This window comes from Geotrypetes seraphini, chromosome 7 (genome assembly GCF_902459505.1).
Source record: "Geotrypetes seraphini chromosome 7, aGeoSer1.1, whole genome shotgun sequence".
NCBI lineage: Eukaryota > Metazoa > Chordata > Amphibia > Gymnophiona > Dermophiidae > Geotrypetes > Geotrypetes seraphini.
This window is the reverse complement of record NC_047090.1, coordinates 60,042,620-60,061,204: the sequence shown is the minus strand read 5'-3', so window position 1 is coordinate 60,061,204 and position 18,585 is coordinate 60,042,620. Positions and strand designations below refer to the sequence as shown.

At 43.8% G+C, this 18,585-nt stretch overlaps 1 protein-coding gene across 8 annotated transcripts in view; it reads left to right on the top strand.

Annotated features, from left to right (window-relative positions):
- Positions 1-10,867, top strand: part of PRR5 (proline rich 5) — a 269,323-nt gene extending 258,456 nt beyond the window's left edge. For all 8 annotated transcript variants that reach the window (XM_033951451.1, XM_033951445.1, XM_033951447.1 and 5 more), the window contains 2 exons: positions 3,639-3,777; positions 9,962-10,867. In XM_033951451.1, coding sequence (XP_033807342.1) covers positions 3,639-3,777; positions 9,962-10,515 — 693 coding nt within the window. In that variant the 3' untranslated portion in view covers positions 10,516-10,867. The remainder of the gene's footprint in view (positions 1-3,638; positions 3,778-9,961) is intronic.
- The last annotated feature ends 7,718 nt before the right edge of the window (positions 10,868-18,585 follow it).

The window sequence follows — 18,585 nt, the reverse complement described above, 5'->3', positions numbered from 1 at the left end:
AAACTATCAGGATATACATAACTAATAACAATAACAAAAGGCTTTATTTATAAGGATATAATGTGGACAAGAATATAACAGAACAAAAGATAAGAATAAAAACTGGAATAAAACACACACTCTCCTTATGGAAGCAGCGACCTGTGTCCCCTCGTAGAATTGTGATTACAGATCTGACTTTTATACAACCAGAGTAGGTGATGTAAGTCTCTTCATTCTTGGAATAGCAGTCTTGCCACAGATGGTGCGTCTTTTAGCCCAGCAGTCTTATATTAGTTTATGGACTTTTAGGGTTACCATATGGCTTCAGAAAAAGGAGGACGGATTGAGACATTTATTTATTTATGTATGGACATTCAGTTGAGGACAGGCTGGGGAGGATTTCGATTGCTGGGATGGCTAAGATGGGCTGGATTAAGCTTTGATGGAGACTCCAATAGATGGAACCTAAGCACAATACTGGGCAGGGCTCTGGGTTTCTGGCTCAGTAGTATCTAAGAAAAAAGACTGTGTAAATTAAATTAATTTACGGAGCTTGTATGGTTGGGCAGACTGGATGGACCGCTTGGGTCTTTATCTGCCGTCATTTACTATGTTACTATGTAATTCATTTTCTATCCCATTCTCCCCGAGCTCAGAACAGGTTATAGGTTAACATACATAATATACAGTTAACAGTTACAGTACAAGTTTTTTCAATACAAAATTTATTCTAAAGTGACGCATACCGAGGATCTAGTAGCAATATACATTTCTTTAATCCATCGGTCGTGGATATCCGGGTTTTACTTCTGTTGAAAGCAATGGAAGTAGGATGTCTCAATCTGTCCTCCTTTTTCTGGAGCCATATGGTAACCCTGGTTTCTAGTATAGCTCTAAGATGTGTTTAGTGTTACTGTTGCTTCACAGAACTGTAATGCTGCAGTCATTTCCTGCCATGACGTGTGAGCAATACAATATATGTAATGTAATCTCATGCATGCTGCAGCTACTTTTGCATTCCTGTTTAAGCTTCACTGCAAGTGGTCCTTTCTCTTATGAAGCTGAGCTGGATCTTTTGTCTCCCTGCTGTATTTCCTAGTCACTTCTACAACCTTTGCCCTGATAGGTCAGCAAAGGTATGATCTCTCTCTCTCTCTACAACCTGTTGTCAAACTCTGTCCCTGTCCATTTCTCCCTTTTATCCCCTATCTTTGTGGGTATTCCTTTCAGATCCTTTACCTGTGTGAGTCAGTCATGCTTTTCCTTCCATCAGGAGCACATGACTCTTTACTCCCCTCTCCCAGTAGAACTTATCTTTTCACCTTAAGCCACTGAAGCACACAAATGAATAATTCAGTATTTCATCTCTGGAATCTGGATACTTTACTATCTAACTACTCTCTCACTTCTGCCATAAAGCTTATTTCTCTCAAATCTCTACCTTCATCTTCAGCGCACTATTGAGAACTACCTGGTCTCTTTGCCTTGGGGCATCAAACCTCTGAAAATCCACTATCTGTGAGTACATCTATGTTTATTCAATAAAGTAAATTTCAGAAAATTACAGAGACTTGTTGTATGTGCTGGTGTGCTAAAGTTTAACTTTCTGGAGAATATAGTATATGTCTGCTTAGAGAGTCCCGGACTAGGAGAACACGCTATAAGAGACCAGAACAGTGTTTGCTATTGACCTTCAACTATTGCTGGAGATGTGATGCTCTGAAGTATTTTGATAAAGAAGAAATAGGTTGGTAACATAGGTATTTTGGTAGGTATGTTGGTTATCTTTGGTAACAGCAAGTGCCCTTTTATATTATTTTGATATCAGAAGTGATTTGATAACATCATAGAAGGTGATTGCCTGTGCCCTTTTGTTGTGACTAAAGAAATCACATAAATATCTTATGACATTATTCTGGAGATTTTTCTGAGTTCTGCGCTCCAGGCAGGCTGGATCAGTATGGCCGAGGTCCTTATCAACAGTTGCCTGTGTTCCTTCTTGCTTGCAGCTGCTTAGTTGCCATCTAGTCGGTTCCAATGGGGAGACACAGGTTCTTTTCTTCAGAATGACATGTCTGGTCAAAAGTTTTTCTTTAGCATAAATTACTACATACTGTGAGCAATATAAGAGGTAACACAGGCCTGGCATAATCAAGCTCTGTAATACACTGGTTGTATTGTGGCAGGGTCTTTTACCCCTACGTATGTTTGTAGTGTATTGTTTGTATTGTAGTTTCAGCATGTAACTGCAGTTACTTCCTGCTTATTGTGTAAAATTTATTCATATTGGTCATTTCCTTCCATATGATCTCTTTCTTCCCCTCAACAGAGTGCCTGAGTCTTTCATCAGTCCACTATCACAGCCTGAGGTGCTTTACAATCGCTGCTCTGATAGGTCTGCTTCTACATGTAACTTACACTGTGCCCTAGTCTCCATCTTGTCCCAGAACATGCAGTGGTGTTCTGCTTCTCTCTTTGTACAAGTGGACTCTCTTTTCACTACTCAAACTACTCCAGACATACTTAACTTTTCCTTTACTGTTTTTTCAAGCTCCATCATTTGAAATAAATCAACTCATTCTACAGACATTTCATATCCACCTTTCTACAATACTGTCAACTTGTCACCAAATGTGAATCTTCAGTACAAAGACTCTCTTATCTTGGGACACAAAGACTTCCAGTTTCAGCGTCTGCATTCTATAAGTAATCTGTTAATACATACATTGCAATAAGCAGTTGAAATTCAGGAACGCAGACTTTTTTTTATTAGGGTTGCCAGATTTTACATTAGTAAAATCCAGAACCCCCTAGACCAGGGATCTCAAAGTCCCTCCTTGAGGGCCGCAATCCAGTCGGGTTTTCAGGGTTTCCCCAATGCATATGGATTGAAAGCAGTGCATGCACATAGATCTCATGCATATTCATTGGGGAAATCCTGAACACCTGACTGGATTGTGGCCCTCAAGGAGGGACTTTGAGACCCCTGCCCTAGCCCCACCCTCAGGCCCGCCAGTTCCACCCATCCCCACCCCATTATGCCCCAGTCCTGCCCCCAATCCTGCCCTAGCCCCACTCCATTCCCACCCCCTGCTGCCTGCTCCCGTCGGGCATCCGCTCATGCACAGATGCCCTCCTGCCAACGCGATGTGGAGGAAGCTTTTCAAAACCTAGACAAAGTGCTGGGTTTTGAAAAGCTGTCCAGAGCCCCGGACATGTCTTCAAAAAAGGAGGACAGGTCTGGGGGAAATCCGGATGTCTGGTAACCCTATTTTTTTATGGATATTGGATTGCTGCTGGTTTAACTGTCTGGATAGTAAAATGCATGTGCATGCTTTATGAGGCCAGTAATACTGCCTCCATTGTATGCAAATCTACCTTCTGCATATTTATTGTGGCTATCTTGAAAACCAGACTGACTAGATATGTTCTAAGAACTGGGTTGAGAATCCCTGATTTCGAGGAAAGTAGTGGTTCATTGAAATAATATTGCCAATACTATTAAGTAACATATTCTGTAACACAGTGCTCAGTGTAAAGCTATAATTATCATAGTGAATACACGGTTTGTTGGATGTGTGCTAGTATGACTTAATTTCTCAATGATGCAAAATTCTTCTGCCTTCATTGCAAATATGGACTGTCTGATGTTTCAGGGGGTGCATGAATCGAAAGGTGTATCCAGTGAGTATTTGAAACTGGAGCTGCTCATACAGAAAGTGGTTTCCCCCTACCTCGGCACCTATGGGCTGTACTCCAGTGAAGGATCCTTCACTCACTCTGCGTGTGTTTTGGGTAAGATTACTAAAAGTTGTAGTTGTTTTCCCCTGTAAACTACTATTTAATATGGCACAGCACAGATAAAATTATAGAATTTGCTAATGTATGTTTATAATATATTTGCATGTTGCATTTTTGTATAAGATGTTAAAACTTAATAAAGATTGAACAACAGCAAAAAAAAAGAATCACATTGCTCCGAGATCAGAATGTTCATAATTAGGATGCCAGGGAAAAGCAGAAGATTGAGCTTGTACCCTACAAAAGAGAGAGGAGAAGGTAGAAGGAGCCAGTTGAGTGACTAAATTCAGCTCCTGAAAGTCTCTGAAATGAGATCAGGAAAGGCAGCAGACTTGAATGCAGAACTGTGGGATCGTCCCCAGGTTCTAAAGCCAAAGAAGAATCCGAAAATCCAGCATACTGTTCTGAGTCCTTCGCCATGGGAAGAGTGTCCCCCAGAAAACAAGGGTCCACAAGCTGATCATCAAAAGCATTGCCCAAATCAGGGTGAGTTAACTCAGGAACAGTGGCTGACTGAGAAGAGGACGTGCCTAAATAGGCAAAACCATTGAGAGACAAGTACGAGGCTCAGTGGGACTGTACAGAAGCACGGCTAACTTGAAAGGAATTCCACAAAAATTTCATAAATTCTGAGAAGGCCTCCAGACCCTTGACCTTGCGTTTCTTGGGCTGCAGGGCGTCCGTGTCCTTTTGCATGGAACTTTCAGCCTTGCCAAGCCCCGAAAAAAGAAATGGCTGCCTCAACAGGCTAGCCACCCATTTAGTCACCTGCTTAGACAGGGGACAGTTTAAGCATGGCACTGCCGCCTCTCCCATGCATGTCATATGGCGCAAGGTTGTCCTGGAGGTACTAAATATGTGCAATCCTGGCAAGGATTTGAAGCAGAAAAGCCCAACAGGATTTGAGGCAAAAATTGCAGGTTTGGAAGTGCAGGGAGCTTTTGAAAAAAAAAAAAAAAATTGCTAAAAATCAAAGATGGCTGCTGTTAAGAAATTCACATCAAAATCGCAATATTTTTTACCTTTAGCAAAGTACCAAAACAGCGATTTTAGGAATTTTCAGGTGGGGGAACACAGGAGGATATGTAGAAACCTCTAAAACCGTGAAATTCAGATACCCCCTCCTAATCCACCTGACAGGCTGGTTACTCAATGTGAGCAGTGCTGGAAATGTGCTGCAACCTGCCTCAGCCCTCTTATAGTAGCTAGACTCAGAGAATCACTGCCTCATGCTGGGAATGCTTCTTCGACACTGATCTTTGGGCTGCCAGTCAGACACTATGCCTGACCATACCTTCACCCCTGCAGACCGACAGATGCGCTAAGGGAAAGGGTGAAGGCTAAAATGCAGCTGGTGCCCTGTGAGACACCGCTAAGTCTCCAAAGGGTGCCTAACAACCAGCGCTCGAACCCCTGCTAAACAGAAGGTGAGGAAAAAATGTAGACGGCCCCAAGCTCCAAAGAAACACATGCAGGCTGGCTAACAAGTACCATCAGGGATCGGCCTGTCAGCTGCATACCGGAGCCTGCCCACAGGTCCGCCCAGTTCCAACCTATTCTGCCTGCGTCACACCCCGTTCCACTCCCCAGCCCCACCCCCAGACGGCATAGGTGGGGGGGTTATATTAAATTTTAGAGGGGAAAAGTAACCAGTAATGATAGTATTGATGTGTTTCATAAGACGAATTCTACGACAGAAATTAATTAGAAATATGAGCTGGATAATTAATCGGGATTATATTAGTACAGATTCTATTCAACTGATTAAATTGATTTTGGAGATTGTTATTGAAATTTCATTTGCATGCATTTATTGATGGATTTATTTATTTGTTCTATATAATGTTTTTTGTTTGTTGTAGTGAGGGAGGAAAAAAGGGGAACAAAATTGCTGATTTTAAATCTAGAGTGGTGACTTTGATGTTTGGGAGGGATATTAATATATAATTTCAAAAGTATATTTTATTATGATTTTTATTATAACTTCTATAATCTAATGAGATGAATTCAATCAGATGAAATGGATGATAGTATGTTTATAATATGTGCATTCTATAATATGCGTTACATTGATTTATTACTTTGTGAAGTAAAGGTAAATATTAATATTAATTGATAATATTGTAAATTTGATTTTCAGAAGATGGGTTAAAGTTATTGAGTTACTGGTAATATAAGAGAATGTGTAATTTTGCCTTGGGTGCTTCTATTCACTAGTTTATATGGGTGTTTCCAAGTGGTCATGTGTTATAGAGGGAAGGGGTGGAGGGAGGGCAAGGGAGGCATAATGGGTTCTGGATGTGTAAGGGATCTCTGTTATTTATGAGTTATTTTTGAGATATACAGACATAAACATACAATTGATTCATCATATATGGTTTCCTTTATTTAAGATTTATTTATTAAAGTTATTTTCTTTAAATGTTAATAGGCTCAACAATCCCATAAAAAGGAAAAAGACTCTTAATTTCTTAAAAAACAAGAATCAGACATATATTTTTTACAAGAGACATACTTGTCTGCTATTGAATCGGCAAAGATGGAGGGCGGTTGGGTCAAACATAGTGTTTTTGCTCCTGCTGTGGGGAAAAAGGAGGGAGTGGCTATCCTTGTATTTAAAAAATGCCCATTTGTAGTTGGTGGGATCAATTCTGATCCTATGGGGAGATGGATTTAAGTTGACTTGAGGTCTAGAAAAATTACTCTGGGGAATTCACTTTGCCTTGGCGGACAAGGCTGAAGCAGCCTGTTTAGAGTGCTACCGGCCCCATGCTGCTTTGGATGAAGGTATATAGGGCTCACTCGCAGTCGGCGGGGTTTGGATGGGAGAGAAGGATGGAGGGTTGGGGGGGGTTCAGCTGCTCTGAGGAGGGGGTGCTCAAAGGTTTTGCTGCACAAGGGATGGGAGGGAGGGAAGGAAAGATGCTACACATATGGGGGAGATAAAGGAAAGAGGAAGAATTGGGGTGAAGGAGAGGAAGGGAGAGATGATCATGTACATACCCCGAAAATAAGACAGTGTCTTATATTAATTGTGGGCCCATAAAACACACTAGGTCTTATTTTTAGGGAAACACGGTATAAGTCCAATCCTTGAAAGTCCGAAACAGGTCAGATCTTCAGGCTCTTGAAGACTGGCATTTAAAACTTTCTATACTGGTCTGACAAGGCAGAACAGAGCAGTGTACAATCTAAAATTAAAGACATAAGAAAGGAACTCCTGCTAATAGGACAATAGTACATGTACAGAAAAGATAAACAGAAAAAGGTATGGGAAACAGAAGAAAGGAGATATGGGAACATGGCATATGCCATTATTTCTGGACTGACTTCCCTGATATACAATATGTTTTAATACCGTTGTGATTTCATTTTCATTATATCCTTTGGAGGAAGGAACACATCACAGGCTATTTGTCTAGGAGTAAGGAAACTAGCCCAGAACTCAGAAACTGTAGCAGCGTCTAAACCTTTCAGAGCTGGCAAAGTTCCTTTGAGTTTAGGAATGAAGAGTTACATAATATAGTCCTTCCAGGGACACATTTCTACAAAAAAAAGTGCATACATAATTTATTTCAATTCCAGAACTCCTGTTGCAGGTGCTCTTAAGTGGATCGCTTGCTGGGAACACTGATAACTGAAACATTTACAGTCAAACCTCGGTTTGCGAGTAACGCGGTTTGCGAGTGTTTTGCAAGACGAGCAAAACACTCGAGCAAATCGTGCCTCGCAAACCGAGTGTTGACTCGATTTGCGAGACCCCCCTCCCGAGAACCGGCATCGTCCCCCTGCCCACGAATGCCCAACCCCCACAATCCAGCATCGCCCCCATGCTCACGAACGCCCCCCCCCCCGCGAACCGGCATTCACACCCACCCAAACACAAGTCCCTACCCCTATCTGGCACCGGCACACAGCACCAATCCATAGGACGTACAGGTGTCTGAAGATCCTGCCTCTTGCCTGGACTGGGCCTTGAGCATCTGCGCAAGCTCAAGGCCTTCTGGCTCCTGCTCTCTCTGAGATTCTTGGAGCCTTGATGCTCAAGGCCCAATCCAGGCAAGAGGCAGGATCTTAGGGTACTGGCACTTCCTGTGGGTTGGTGCTGCGTGCTGGGGCCAGATTGGGGTAAGGGCTTGTGTTTGGGCGGGTGGGGGATGCCAGTTCACGGGGGGGGGGGGGACGATTTCGTTTCACGGGGGGAGGCGTTCGAGGGCAGGGGACGATGCCGGTTCTAGGGGATGTGGAAGCGTGCCAGTGGCCTCAGTGGGGGGGGTGAGGTGGAGCAGCACTGGTGGCCTCGGGGGGGGGGGGGAGGGCGGAACAAATCAAGCAAATTTCCTTTACTTTCTATGGGGAAACTCACTTTGAAATACGAGCACTTTGGTTTACGAGCATGCTTATGGAACGAATTATGCTTGTAAACCAAGGTTCCACTGTATTTGCCTGTGTGAATATGGATAGATCCCCCTCTAGTGGTCAAAAGGAAGAAAAGAAAAAAAGAAAAATCCTAACATTTGTCCACTGTTGTGACAGTGAGAAATGTGTGGCTAATGCACAGAGGGGCTGATAGAGAAAGCTACTGTGGGCTACAGTGCCCCCTTAATAAGCAATTTACCTGCTTATTAATGACCACTGAAAGGACTTCTGCACTGCTGCTGTAGGCATCAGCATGCAGCATATTAAAACACAAGCTAAATAGCAGTGTAGCATGTAGAGCTGTACACTGTTGTGTACTGTGGGAGCTTAATGCCAGATATATACCACCAGGTCTGAGGCTGGTGTAGAGATCCTGCAGTCAGCATTGACACCATCTCCTTCCCCTCTGCCCCATTTTGGTACCGTCCCAGCTACCCATAATCACTGGACCCAATTCCCTCCCACCCACCCCCTACTGTGATATTAAAAAATGTCCCTTAGCACCCCCTCTGACATGACCAGTCCCCTCCTTCCTCCCAAACTCTTTCTCTAGTGCAGGGAGAGGGAACTCCGGTCCTCGAGAGCCGTATTCCAGTCGGGTTTTCAGGATTTCCCCAATGAATATGCATTGAAAGCAGTGCATGCAAATAGATCTCATGCATATTCATTGGGGAAATCCTGAAAACCCGACTGGAATATGGCTGCCGAGGACCAGAGTTCCCTACCCCTGCTCTAGTGTCTAGTAGCACCATGCCCACCCAGAATTTTAAAAACTGAAGTCCCTAGTGACTAATGGCACCTTCCAAACCTCACCCAGGCCCCCACTCGCCAGACTTGCTAAGGCAAGGGTGATGCTCACTTGCTTTTTCTGCAGGCGCTGTCAATTTTTAAATGGCGGAGCCCTGCCCTGCCCTTCCCTGGCAGACCTGTCCCCATTCCAGAATACACAATGTGGGGCAGAGCCCCACCATTTTGAAAATAGTGGCACCTGTGGCAAGAGTGAGTAAGAATCACTTTTGCCCCATTAAGATGTACCAGGGGGGCCTGGGAGAGGGTCAGAGAGTGGGTGCCAAAAGATACTTGCGATTTCTTGTTTTTAAATTCTGTGCGAACAGGCAGGTGCTGACTATACACCAGGGAAATAGTTTGGAAGGGAGGGAGTAGGCTGCTCATGTCAGGGGGGAAGTGCCATGTGAAATTTTTGTATATTGCAGCAGGGGAGTGAGAAGGCACAGGGTTGAATTATGTTGGGGTGCTGTTAGATGCTGTTCAGGGAATCAAGATGGGACAGGCAAAATGCCACAATATGTGCACCTTTTCTTTTTTTAAAGTCACCCTTCCTGTCAGTACCTAACTTGGTCACTGCTCAGGCACTGACAGAAAAGGTGACATTTATCAAGCTGTCCATTACTGCTGTGATTTTAAGGCCGGCAGTAATTTGCATGCTCAGTTATTGAATGCTGGTTTTGGGGGTTTTGTTTTGGGTTTTGTTTTTGTACAGTAGAGCTGCGGTTGTAATGTGAGGCTTGTTACATCTGCCCCGAAGGCTGTCTTTAGACCTTATATTGACTGATTCCAATCTCAGGCATGAATCATGTCCTCTTTAACTTCACTAACCTACATGACACACAAAATACACATGGAGCATCAAGTAAGCCTTCAACCAGGAGATGTAAAAATGTAAAAACATTTTGAAAATCTAAAACGATATACACAAGTTTTATATCTAAATACAAAATGCTTTTTTTTCCTCTCACAGAAAAACGCTTCTTTAGACGGTGTCCAAAGTCAGGTGAAACCACCACCAAGAACCCAGTTGTGAGATCTAAGAGTTACAATAATCCTCTGCTAACACCTGTGGTGGAGTATGAAACTGAAAGTGTTGCGGCTAACGGCACCGGCATCCGGAGGCACTCTGTGTCCGAAATGACCTCACTTATCGAGTTAAAAGGATACTCCAACCTCACCACGATCATGGATGCTGGCTCCAAAGTCTCCATGACAACAACCAAAGCTCAGTCACTTGGAGAGCAGGAAAGACCTTGCGCAGGCTCTGCTCAGTGTTCAAGCAACCTAAGCAAAGCCGACCAGCAGCAAGGACTCCTCCGCCCACAGGACACACAAAACCGGGCATTTGAGCTGCCTGGAGACTCTGCCATGATTCCAGCTCCTTCTTCCAGTCCGGAAGCTATAGTGGACCAGATTTTAGAGTCGATTGATTCTGATTCTGAGGGAATTTTCATAGATTTTGGGCGGGGCTCTTCACATTCTTCAGGCTATAACATCGATGTGACCACACAAAGCATTGTGTGAAGACTGTCTAACTCATCATTTGAAATTTTTCTTTTCATTCTCCAGCCTCCTGGCACTCTTTAATAACACCTCATAAACTCAACAGACATGGGATAGATATTCAACTGGTGACAGTGAGCATTTTCAGTTCCAAACCATGTTCATGTATTGGCATTGAATATCTGAATATATGTGGCTGGCTAAGTCTGATATTCAGTACTCAACCACATAAGCGACACTGCATTCGATAAGACCGCAGTGGTCTTATGTGGTCTGATATGGCTGCTTAACTTACCCCCCCCCCTTTTTTTTTTCCAAAACCACAATAGCAGTTTTTAGCACAGGCTGGCGCTCTGAATTCTCTGCGCTGCTCCCAATGCTCATAGAATACCTATGAGTGTCAGGAGCAGCGCAGAACATTCAGCACACCGGTCTCTGCTAAAAAACACTATCGTGGTTTTGTAAAAGGGAGGTTAGGCAGTTAAAGTGCTGAATATTGGCCTTTATCTGCCATCATGTTTCTATGAAGGCGTGGGATAGGCATGTGGGATCTCTTCAAGAGAGGAAGAGGTCATGGATACTGCAGGTGGGCAGACTAGATGGGCCATTTGGCCTTTATCTGCCATCATGTTTCTATGTTTCTAACTGTGTCCCAGTCTATGGTGATATTCAGCAGCATTAACTAGGTAGGTGCTGCTGAATATCAGCAAATAGCCCTGCACAAGCGATTTAACCAGCCAGGAGCCGTTTCTGCCCAGTTAAATTGCTTTGAATATCAACTCCTCTGTGTCTTAGCAAAAGGTTGGTTTTGATCGGAGAGAATACTGATTGCAAATGATCTGTGTATTTTAAATTCTTTCAGACAACCAGATGAGAGAACAGCAACATTCACTTTTGGAAATTTTTATATTATTTCCTTAGAATTTCACTGTATACATAGATTGTGTCCTTTTGAAAATAATATGTGTAATGAGGCAATAAATTGACCTTGTCATTTCCTCTGAAATGCATAGATTTTAGCATAGCAGAATGTCTATGATTTGTATTCACTTTTCTTGGTGTTTGTTTTTTTTCTCTGTTTCTGTCTTTGAATGCCCTGTGTGCACTCCATCATTTCAGCCTTGCACAGAGACTGAGAGAGCACAAATAAACAGTCTCTTACCTGATATAGTGTGGTTATTTATCACCATTTCTGCCAGAGAAAACATCCTGTTTGCATGGAAAGGAGGAGATTTCTGAAGAAAAAGAGGTAAAGTGGGTCTGATTTAGTTGCTAAAACAAAAGACCCTAGAAGAACACAAAATAGCAATATCTGTCAAGAACATGTTTGCGTTTCACCAATACCCTATCAGTTTGATAAGTAAGTTTGTAGCTCAACAACACGTGGAGGGGCATAATCAAAAGGAACGTCTAAGTCCGTTTTCATCTAAGTCGCAAGTCGTCCAAAGTAAAAAACAGCTTAGGACACATTTTCAAAAAATACATCCAAATTTTTTTCTTTTTAGAAAATCGTCTAAGTATACGTCTTGCCGATCTGATCATCCAAGTCGCTAAATCGTCCATCTTTATACCACATTTTCATCCAACTTTTCGTCCAAGTCAAAAACGCCCTGTTGGATGTGGGAGGGGTCTGCAAAATTATGGACTGAACACCCAGACATGGCACCTTAATAGTAGGGCACTGCTGTGAACTTCACAAAAAGGGCGCCATGTCATCATTTCACTACAGCTCCCATACTGGGAGCCGCCCCAAACCACCTCCAGAATCCCCTAGACCCACTTATCTACCACTCTACTTGGCTGCAGGAGCCACTTATATGCCAGTACAAAAGGGTTTTGGGGGTGTATAGGGGAGTGCACACGTTTCAGTATCAATGCAGTGATTACAGGAGCTTATGGGCATGGGGCCTCCTCTCCATGGGTCCCTAACCCATCCCCAAGATGGCATAAGATGCATCTGTGCAGGACGACTAGGCTTTCCTTTGCCAGGCTGCCAGGTGATGATGGTCTGGAGGCTGAATTTTAAAGGTGTGAAACGCCCCGTCATTCAGCAGCACTATGAAGGCCTAGATCGCTTAGAAATACGTCCAAAACCCGGCACTTGGACGTCTTTCGTTTACGATCGTCCAAGTGCCGACTTAGGCTGGTTTTTGGACGTTTTTCTCTTTCGATTATGAGCCCCATAATGTACCCAATGTGACTCTGTATTATCTTAGTACACTTCTCCCTCCGTATTCGCTGTGATAGGGGATTAACAGAACCGCAAATACAGAAAAACTGCAAATAACTTTTTCATATGTTATTAGCTGTTTTCTATTAAAAACCATCTTGAATATAGTGAAACCGCAAATAACATGGTGGGAGACCTGGCCTGTTCCTGAAGGAGAGGCAAAACATGGTGAAGAAAGGGCTGGGAATCAGCGATTTCTCTATGCAAGCTGATGCAATTTGGTGGGAGGAGCCAGCAAGCTAAAAATTCGGAATAATCAAAACCATGCATGCTGAAACTGCGAATACAGAGGGAGAAGTGTAGACTGAATGTTTTGTTCTGGGGGTTTTCTTTATACATCCGATTTCTCCTTCTCCTTTCTGAGCTGTCAGCTCAGTTGGAACTGGCCTTTGTCGACCTACAATACCACTTTATTTGCAGCTATGAGGTATACCACTGCAAGACCTCGGCATAGGAATCAATGTTCTTTCCAACAAGGTAGGGATATGGGGCAGAGTGGGAGAGTCTTGTTAACAGAGGTGAATCAGAAAAGGGCACACAAAAAAGGTGAATCAGAAAAGGGAAGGAGGGGCAACAGAGGTAGCTCCCTGTTTTACTGATTCATGGAGAAATGTAACTCCCTGTTTTACTGATTCATGGAGAAATGTAAATGCTGGAAGGGGAAGGGTATTTGAATGCAGAAGAAGCAGTATGTTCCTTCTTGCTCTGCCTCCTGAGCTACTCGGGCAGATGTTCAAAAGCATATCGTTTGAGTAAGGTTGATTGGAGCCCAACTAGCTTTTGAGTAACTTCATCCTCTAATGCAGGGGTCTCCAAAGACCCTCCTTGAGGGCCGAATCCAGTCGGGTTTTCAGGATTTCCCCAATGAATATGCATTGAAAGCAGTGCATGCACATAGATCTCATGCATATTCATTGGGAAATCCTGAAAACTCAACTGAATTCGGCCCTCATGGAGGGACTTTGGAGACCCCCCTGCTCTAATGAAGAGTCCGCCGTGTGTCCTTTAAGCCACAGGATTGTGCCAAATTGTCTGGCCCTAATGATTTTAGTATTTTACTGGGTTTTTTGTCCAGTATTGGATCCATGGCTGCATTTAAGTTCCCCGTCGCCAATGAATTGGAAGCAGCCAGTGGCGGAATCAACTGTTGAAGAGTTTTGGAAAATGTATTTTGATTTGAATTGGATGCGTAGACATTAACAAGCCTCAGAGTATCTTTCCCCAAGCTCATATCCTCCCTGTGGGATCTGCAAAAATCAATTTGAAAGTAGCTGAACATTTTCCACTAACTAAGATGGCCACCCTAGCTTTTTTCCCTACAACAGGGATCACGGAGTCCCTCATTGAGGGCCGCAGTCCAGTCGGGTTTTCGGGATTTCCCCAATGAATATGCATGAGATCTATATGCATGCACTGCTTTCAATGCATATTCATTAGTGAAATCCTGGGAGCCCTACGGGATTGTGGGCCTCAAGGAGGGACTTTGAGATCCCTGCCCTACAGTGGGAGCAAAAAACAATGCTTGACCCATCTTCCCTCTAGCTTTTTTGCTTCCATGGAATTTAAATGGGTTTCCTTTATTTAGTATATATCCACATTTTGTTTTTTCAAGAAGTTAAGTGTTTTTTCCTCTTAATTGGATGATTAAGATCATTGACATTTAGAGAAAATATTTTCAGAATCATTTTGCCATTATAATAAGGAAATGGAATCACAAAACATACCCCTTAATTCCATTTATACCTAACAACACCACCCCTTGATCAATACAAGTCCACACCCCTACCATAAAATCCCCCCTCCCCCTCCCCTCCCCAAAATCATTTGACAACTTGAAAGCGCACATGTAGATAAGCAACCCAAAATCCCCTCCAGGCATCCTAAGTATTTCCCCCTAAAAATTATTAACATCCACCCCAGAATGCAAAAACAATACCTTATTTCCGATGACTATGCATTGTAACTTCTTCGACTTTGTATTGTAACTACTTCTATGACTTTGAATTGTAACTACTTCACTGATTTACAAGACTAGCAGGAGAGATATCCAGTACCTCCTGCCTCTTCAAAATGGCAGCCCTGCACCTTCCTAGTGCATCCTTGGATGCACTGGAAGGGTCCTAAATAACATATAAAGGGGAAGGGTCCTTGAGCTGGGGGGTGGCAGGCCCAGTCCACTAGACCACCAGAAATTTTGTGGGGTGGGGTCTAGGTGGAAGGGGGAATTGGGAGGCTTTGTTCTGAGGGATTAGTGGGGGCATTCTTGGAAGGCTCAGAGGCAGTGGGATTTGGATCGGTAAACTTGCACAAAAGAGTTGTGTCTACCACACAGCTCTAGTGGTCATGTCCCAGGAAATTCCAACCCTTTAGCGACAGATGTTCAAAACCAATAGAGTGCATATAATTTGCTTGCTGTTAATGTTGAACATCTGTCACTAAAATTAGGATGGTGTAGCTTTACATCATTCCTTGAGGGCCGCAATCCAGTCGGGTTTTCAGGATTTCCCCAATGAATATGCATGAGATCTATTTGCATGCAAGCTTTCATTGTATGCTAATAGATCTCATGTGTATTCATTGGGGTAATCCTGAAAATCCGACTGGATTGCGGCCCTCGAGGAGGGACTTTGACACTCCTGCTTTACAGCTTCAGAGTTTTGTGCATTTGCCCCTCAGTCAGGGAACGGGGGAGAGAAAAAAATGAATACAGAAAATACTGATAGCAGTGTTTCCTCAAAGTCCTTTTCTTGCCTTACAGTCCTTGCCTCACAGTCCTTTTCTTGCTGTAGGAACAGGAACAGGACCTGGCCCCTTAGCATGTAAAGCAGGAAAACTTCCCCTGAGTCACTATAGCACCATTCCAGCAAGCAAGTCCAGCTGTAACACGTCTTCACAATGTCTTGTCCTCCACATATTCCTTTTTCCCCTTTTATTTCTTAACATGCATTAATCTAGATTACATAGTTACATGATCTTTACCGGCTGGTCACTCGTACAGTTTCTGCACTCTCTGCCCATCTGCCTTAATCTGATGATGGTCTGACCTGGCTTGGTGATGGTGCCTGACCAAGTCACAGGCTTACTGTTCAGATGCATGTGGCACTCACTTTCATACCTCTCAGCTGGCTTTATGTCACTCATGCAACTGATGTTCTCTGTGCAAATTTTAGTCTGACCCATCCTGGAGACTTTTGCAGTCTTGTTCCTCTGTCTCAGCCAAATGCCTTCTGTTGCTACCTTGTCCAGCGCTTGTTTCTGCATTTTTGATTTCTCATAGTATCTCATTTCTGAATTGTGGGATTCTATTGATGGGTTCAGTGTTCTTTCAGTGCTATCTGCCAATCTGCCTGTACATATGTGTCAATTCCTCTTCCATATGAATGAGGTATGACTATCTACCAGAGGATGGAGACAAAGAAAAAAAGTAGTTCCAAGTAATTCACTCCTAAAGATATCATGCAGCCTGGAACGCTCAGTATTCTTTTCTTGTCTCCAAGTAGATGGGAAATGGCTCACACAGCTGCTTCTTGGTGTTGGTCTGGCTACTCCTGACCCAATTTTAATCAGTTTTGATTGAGTAGGGTTTTTTGCTGAATAGCTTAACTCTTTTACATGGATGTTCCTCCATGAGCTAGGTTGACATCTGTTGGGGTCAGGTCCCTCATCTGTTCAGCTGGGGCTGGGGCAGGCAATTCCGGTCCTCGAGAGCCTGAGCCAGGTCAGGTTTTCAGGATATCCACAATGAATATGTATGAGATGGATTTGTTTGCACTGCCTCCTTGAGATGCAAATCTATCTCATGCATATTTATTGGGGATATCCTGAAAACCTGACCTGGCTCTCGAGGACCGGAATTGCCTACCCCTGAGCTGGGGTGAACTTAAGTGGTTCTGGGTCAGCTGAGCTCCTTCCCTAACTTATCCCATATGAAGTGAAATGAGGCTAGCAGAAGCAGGATAAAGAAGGCACATTAATTTTGGCTCAGGGAGTATTTTCTTTCTGTTTAATTCACTTCATACTCCCCAGTTTTTGCTGGGCACTGAGGTAAGTGTTTTCTTTTTATGTTTTCTCTCTTATTTGCTGGCAAATTGTGTTTTGGTGCGCTATCGCTACCTGGGCTTGGTGGCTTCAGAGCTGCTGTCAGCAGGGACACCTGGCCACTATTCCCTCTAAGTCAGGGGTGTCAAAGTCCCTCCTCGAGGGCCGCAATCCAGTCGGGTTTTCAGAATTTCCCCAATGAATATGCATGAGATCTATTTGAATGCACTGCTTTCATTGTATGCTAATAGATCTCATGCATATTCATTGAGGAAATCCTGAAAACCTGACTGGATTGCGGCCCTTGAAGAAGGACTTTGACACCCCTGCTCTAAGTTGAGCAGGAGTCCACCTAAAGCCCTGCTGGTAAGGGGTGCTGTTTCACTGTCATATTTTCATTACTGAGAGACAGGCAAGCTCTGATAGACTTCAAGGAACCTGCTTATCTCTAATGCAGGGGTCTCAAAGTCCCTCCTTGAGGGCCGAAATCCAGTCAGGTTTTCAGGATTTCCGCAATGAATATGCATGAGATCTATGTGCATGCACTGCTTTCAATGCATATTCATTGGGGAAATCCTGAAAACCCGACTGGATTGCGGCCCTCAAGGAGGACTCTAATGATTGAAAACCCAATATTGAAGCACAACTAACCACTGGCAGCGATGCAGTTGGAGGATTCCCGTTCAGCATAGTGGGAACTGTATGCCTGGCTGCATAGGGATGCTTCTATGGCCTAGTTCTTTGATACGGTTTTGCTGCTGCTTCTCATGCATAAGAAAAGCCGCTTCTGGGTCAGACCAGTGGTCTTTTGCGCCCAGCAGTCCGCTCACGCAGGAGTTGCAAGGAGCTGTTTTGCTCATTTTTTTCAGCACGGAAAATTCAAGTTTATGCCTGTGGTGGAACTTCTGTTCCTGCTGCTGTGAGATGTAAAACTCAGGTAACAGTTTTGGTGAGAACTTTCAAAATGAGGTCTCCCCTCTCCTTTCTGTTACCTGAGTTTTACCACCCTCTTGAGTCCTCTGTGCTTCATGGCGGTGGCAGTCTTGATGGCATTAGATTGGCTTGTTGCAGCTCCTTTGCTGCTCCAGAGGGCAGCCACGAATCTCGTGCGCTGCTCAATATGGGTCTGTGCAGGGTTCACACGCTTCTCTATCACAGCGGTCCATATTCTCTCAGGCTCCATTTGGTGCCATTCCCCTCATCTTGGCCTTTGTGTGAGGCAATATTATCATCTATTCCAGGGTGCACCAGTTGGGAATTTCGACTCTGAGCAACATTTTCCTGCCTCAGATGCTGCTCAGGCTGCATTACTAAGGCTTCAGTGCTGCTCCAGCTACAATTTTGTTTCTCAGTTTATGCTCCTCTTAGGGTCTGCTCAGTCAGCCTTCCCCTTTCACAGATGTGATACAGGTGTCCACCCCATGTTTCCGATACTGCTAAGGCACCCTTCTCATGTTTCAGGTACTGATCAGGCTGATTCCTCAGGTCCGGTCTCATTCTAATGCCATTCACTTAGCATTCTCTCTTCTTAGTTGATGCACTTATATCAGGTTGTGAGTGCTCGTGTCTTATGTTATGCGCAGAGTTGGCCTTAATATTTTCAATGAGTGGTGCAGCGTGGTGCCTGCGCTCGCCTGGAGCCCCCAAATTTCTGCTGAGATCCATGAAAGAGTCTGTGTGCAGAAGAGCTTGCTGATAGGTGAAACCTCCTATAGCCACAATGCAGAAATTGCATTTGATGCCTTCTGCAAGTTTCCCGTGAGTATGGGAATAAAACCTATGGGCCAGACTACTGTACCTTTTTCACTGGAAATGCCTTTTGT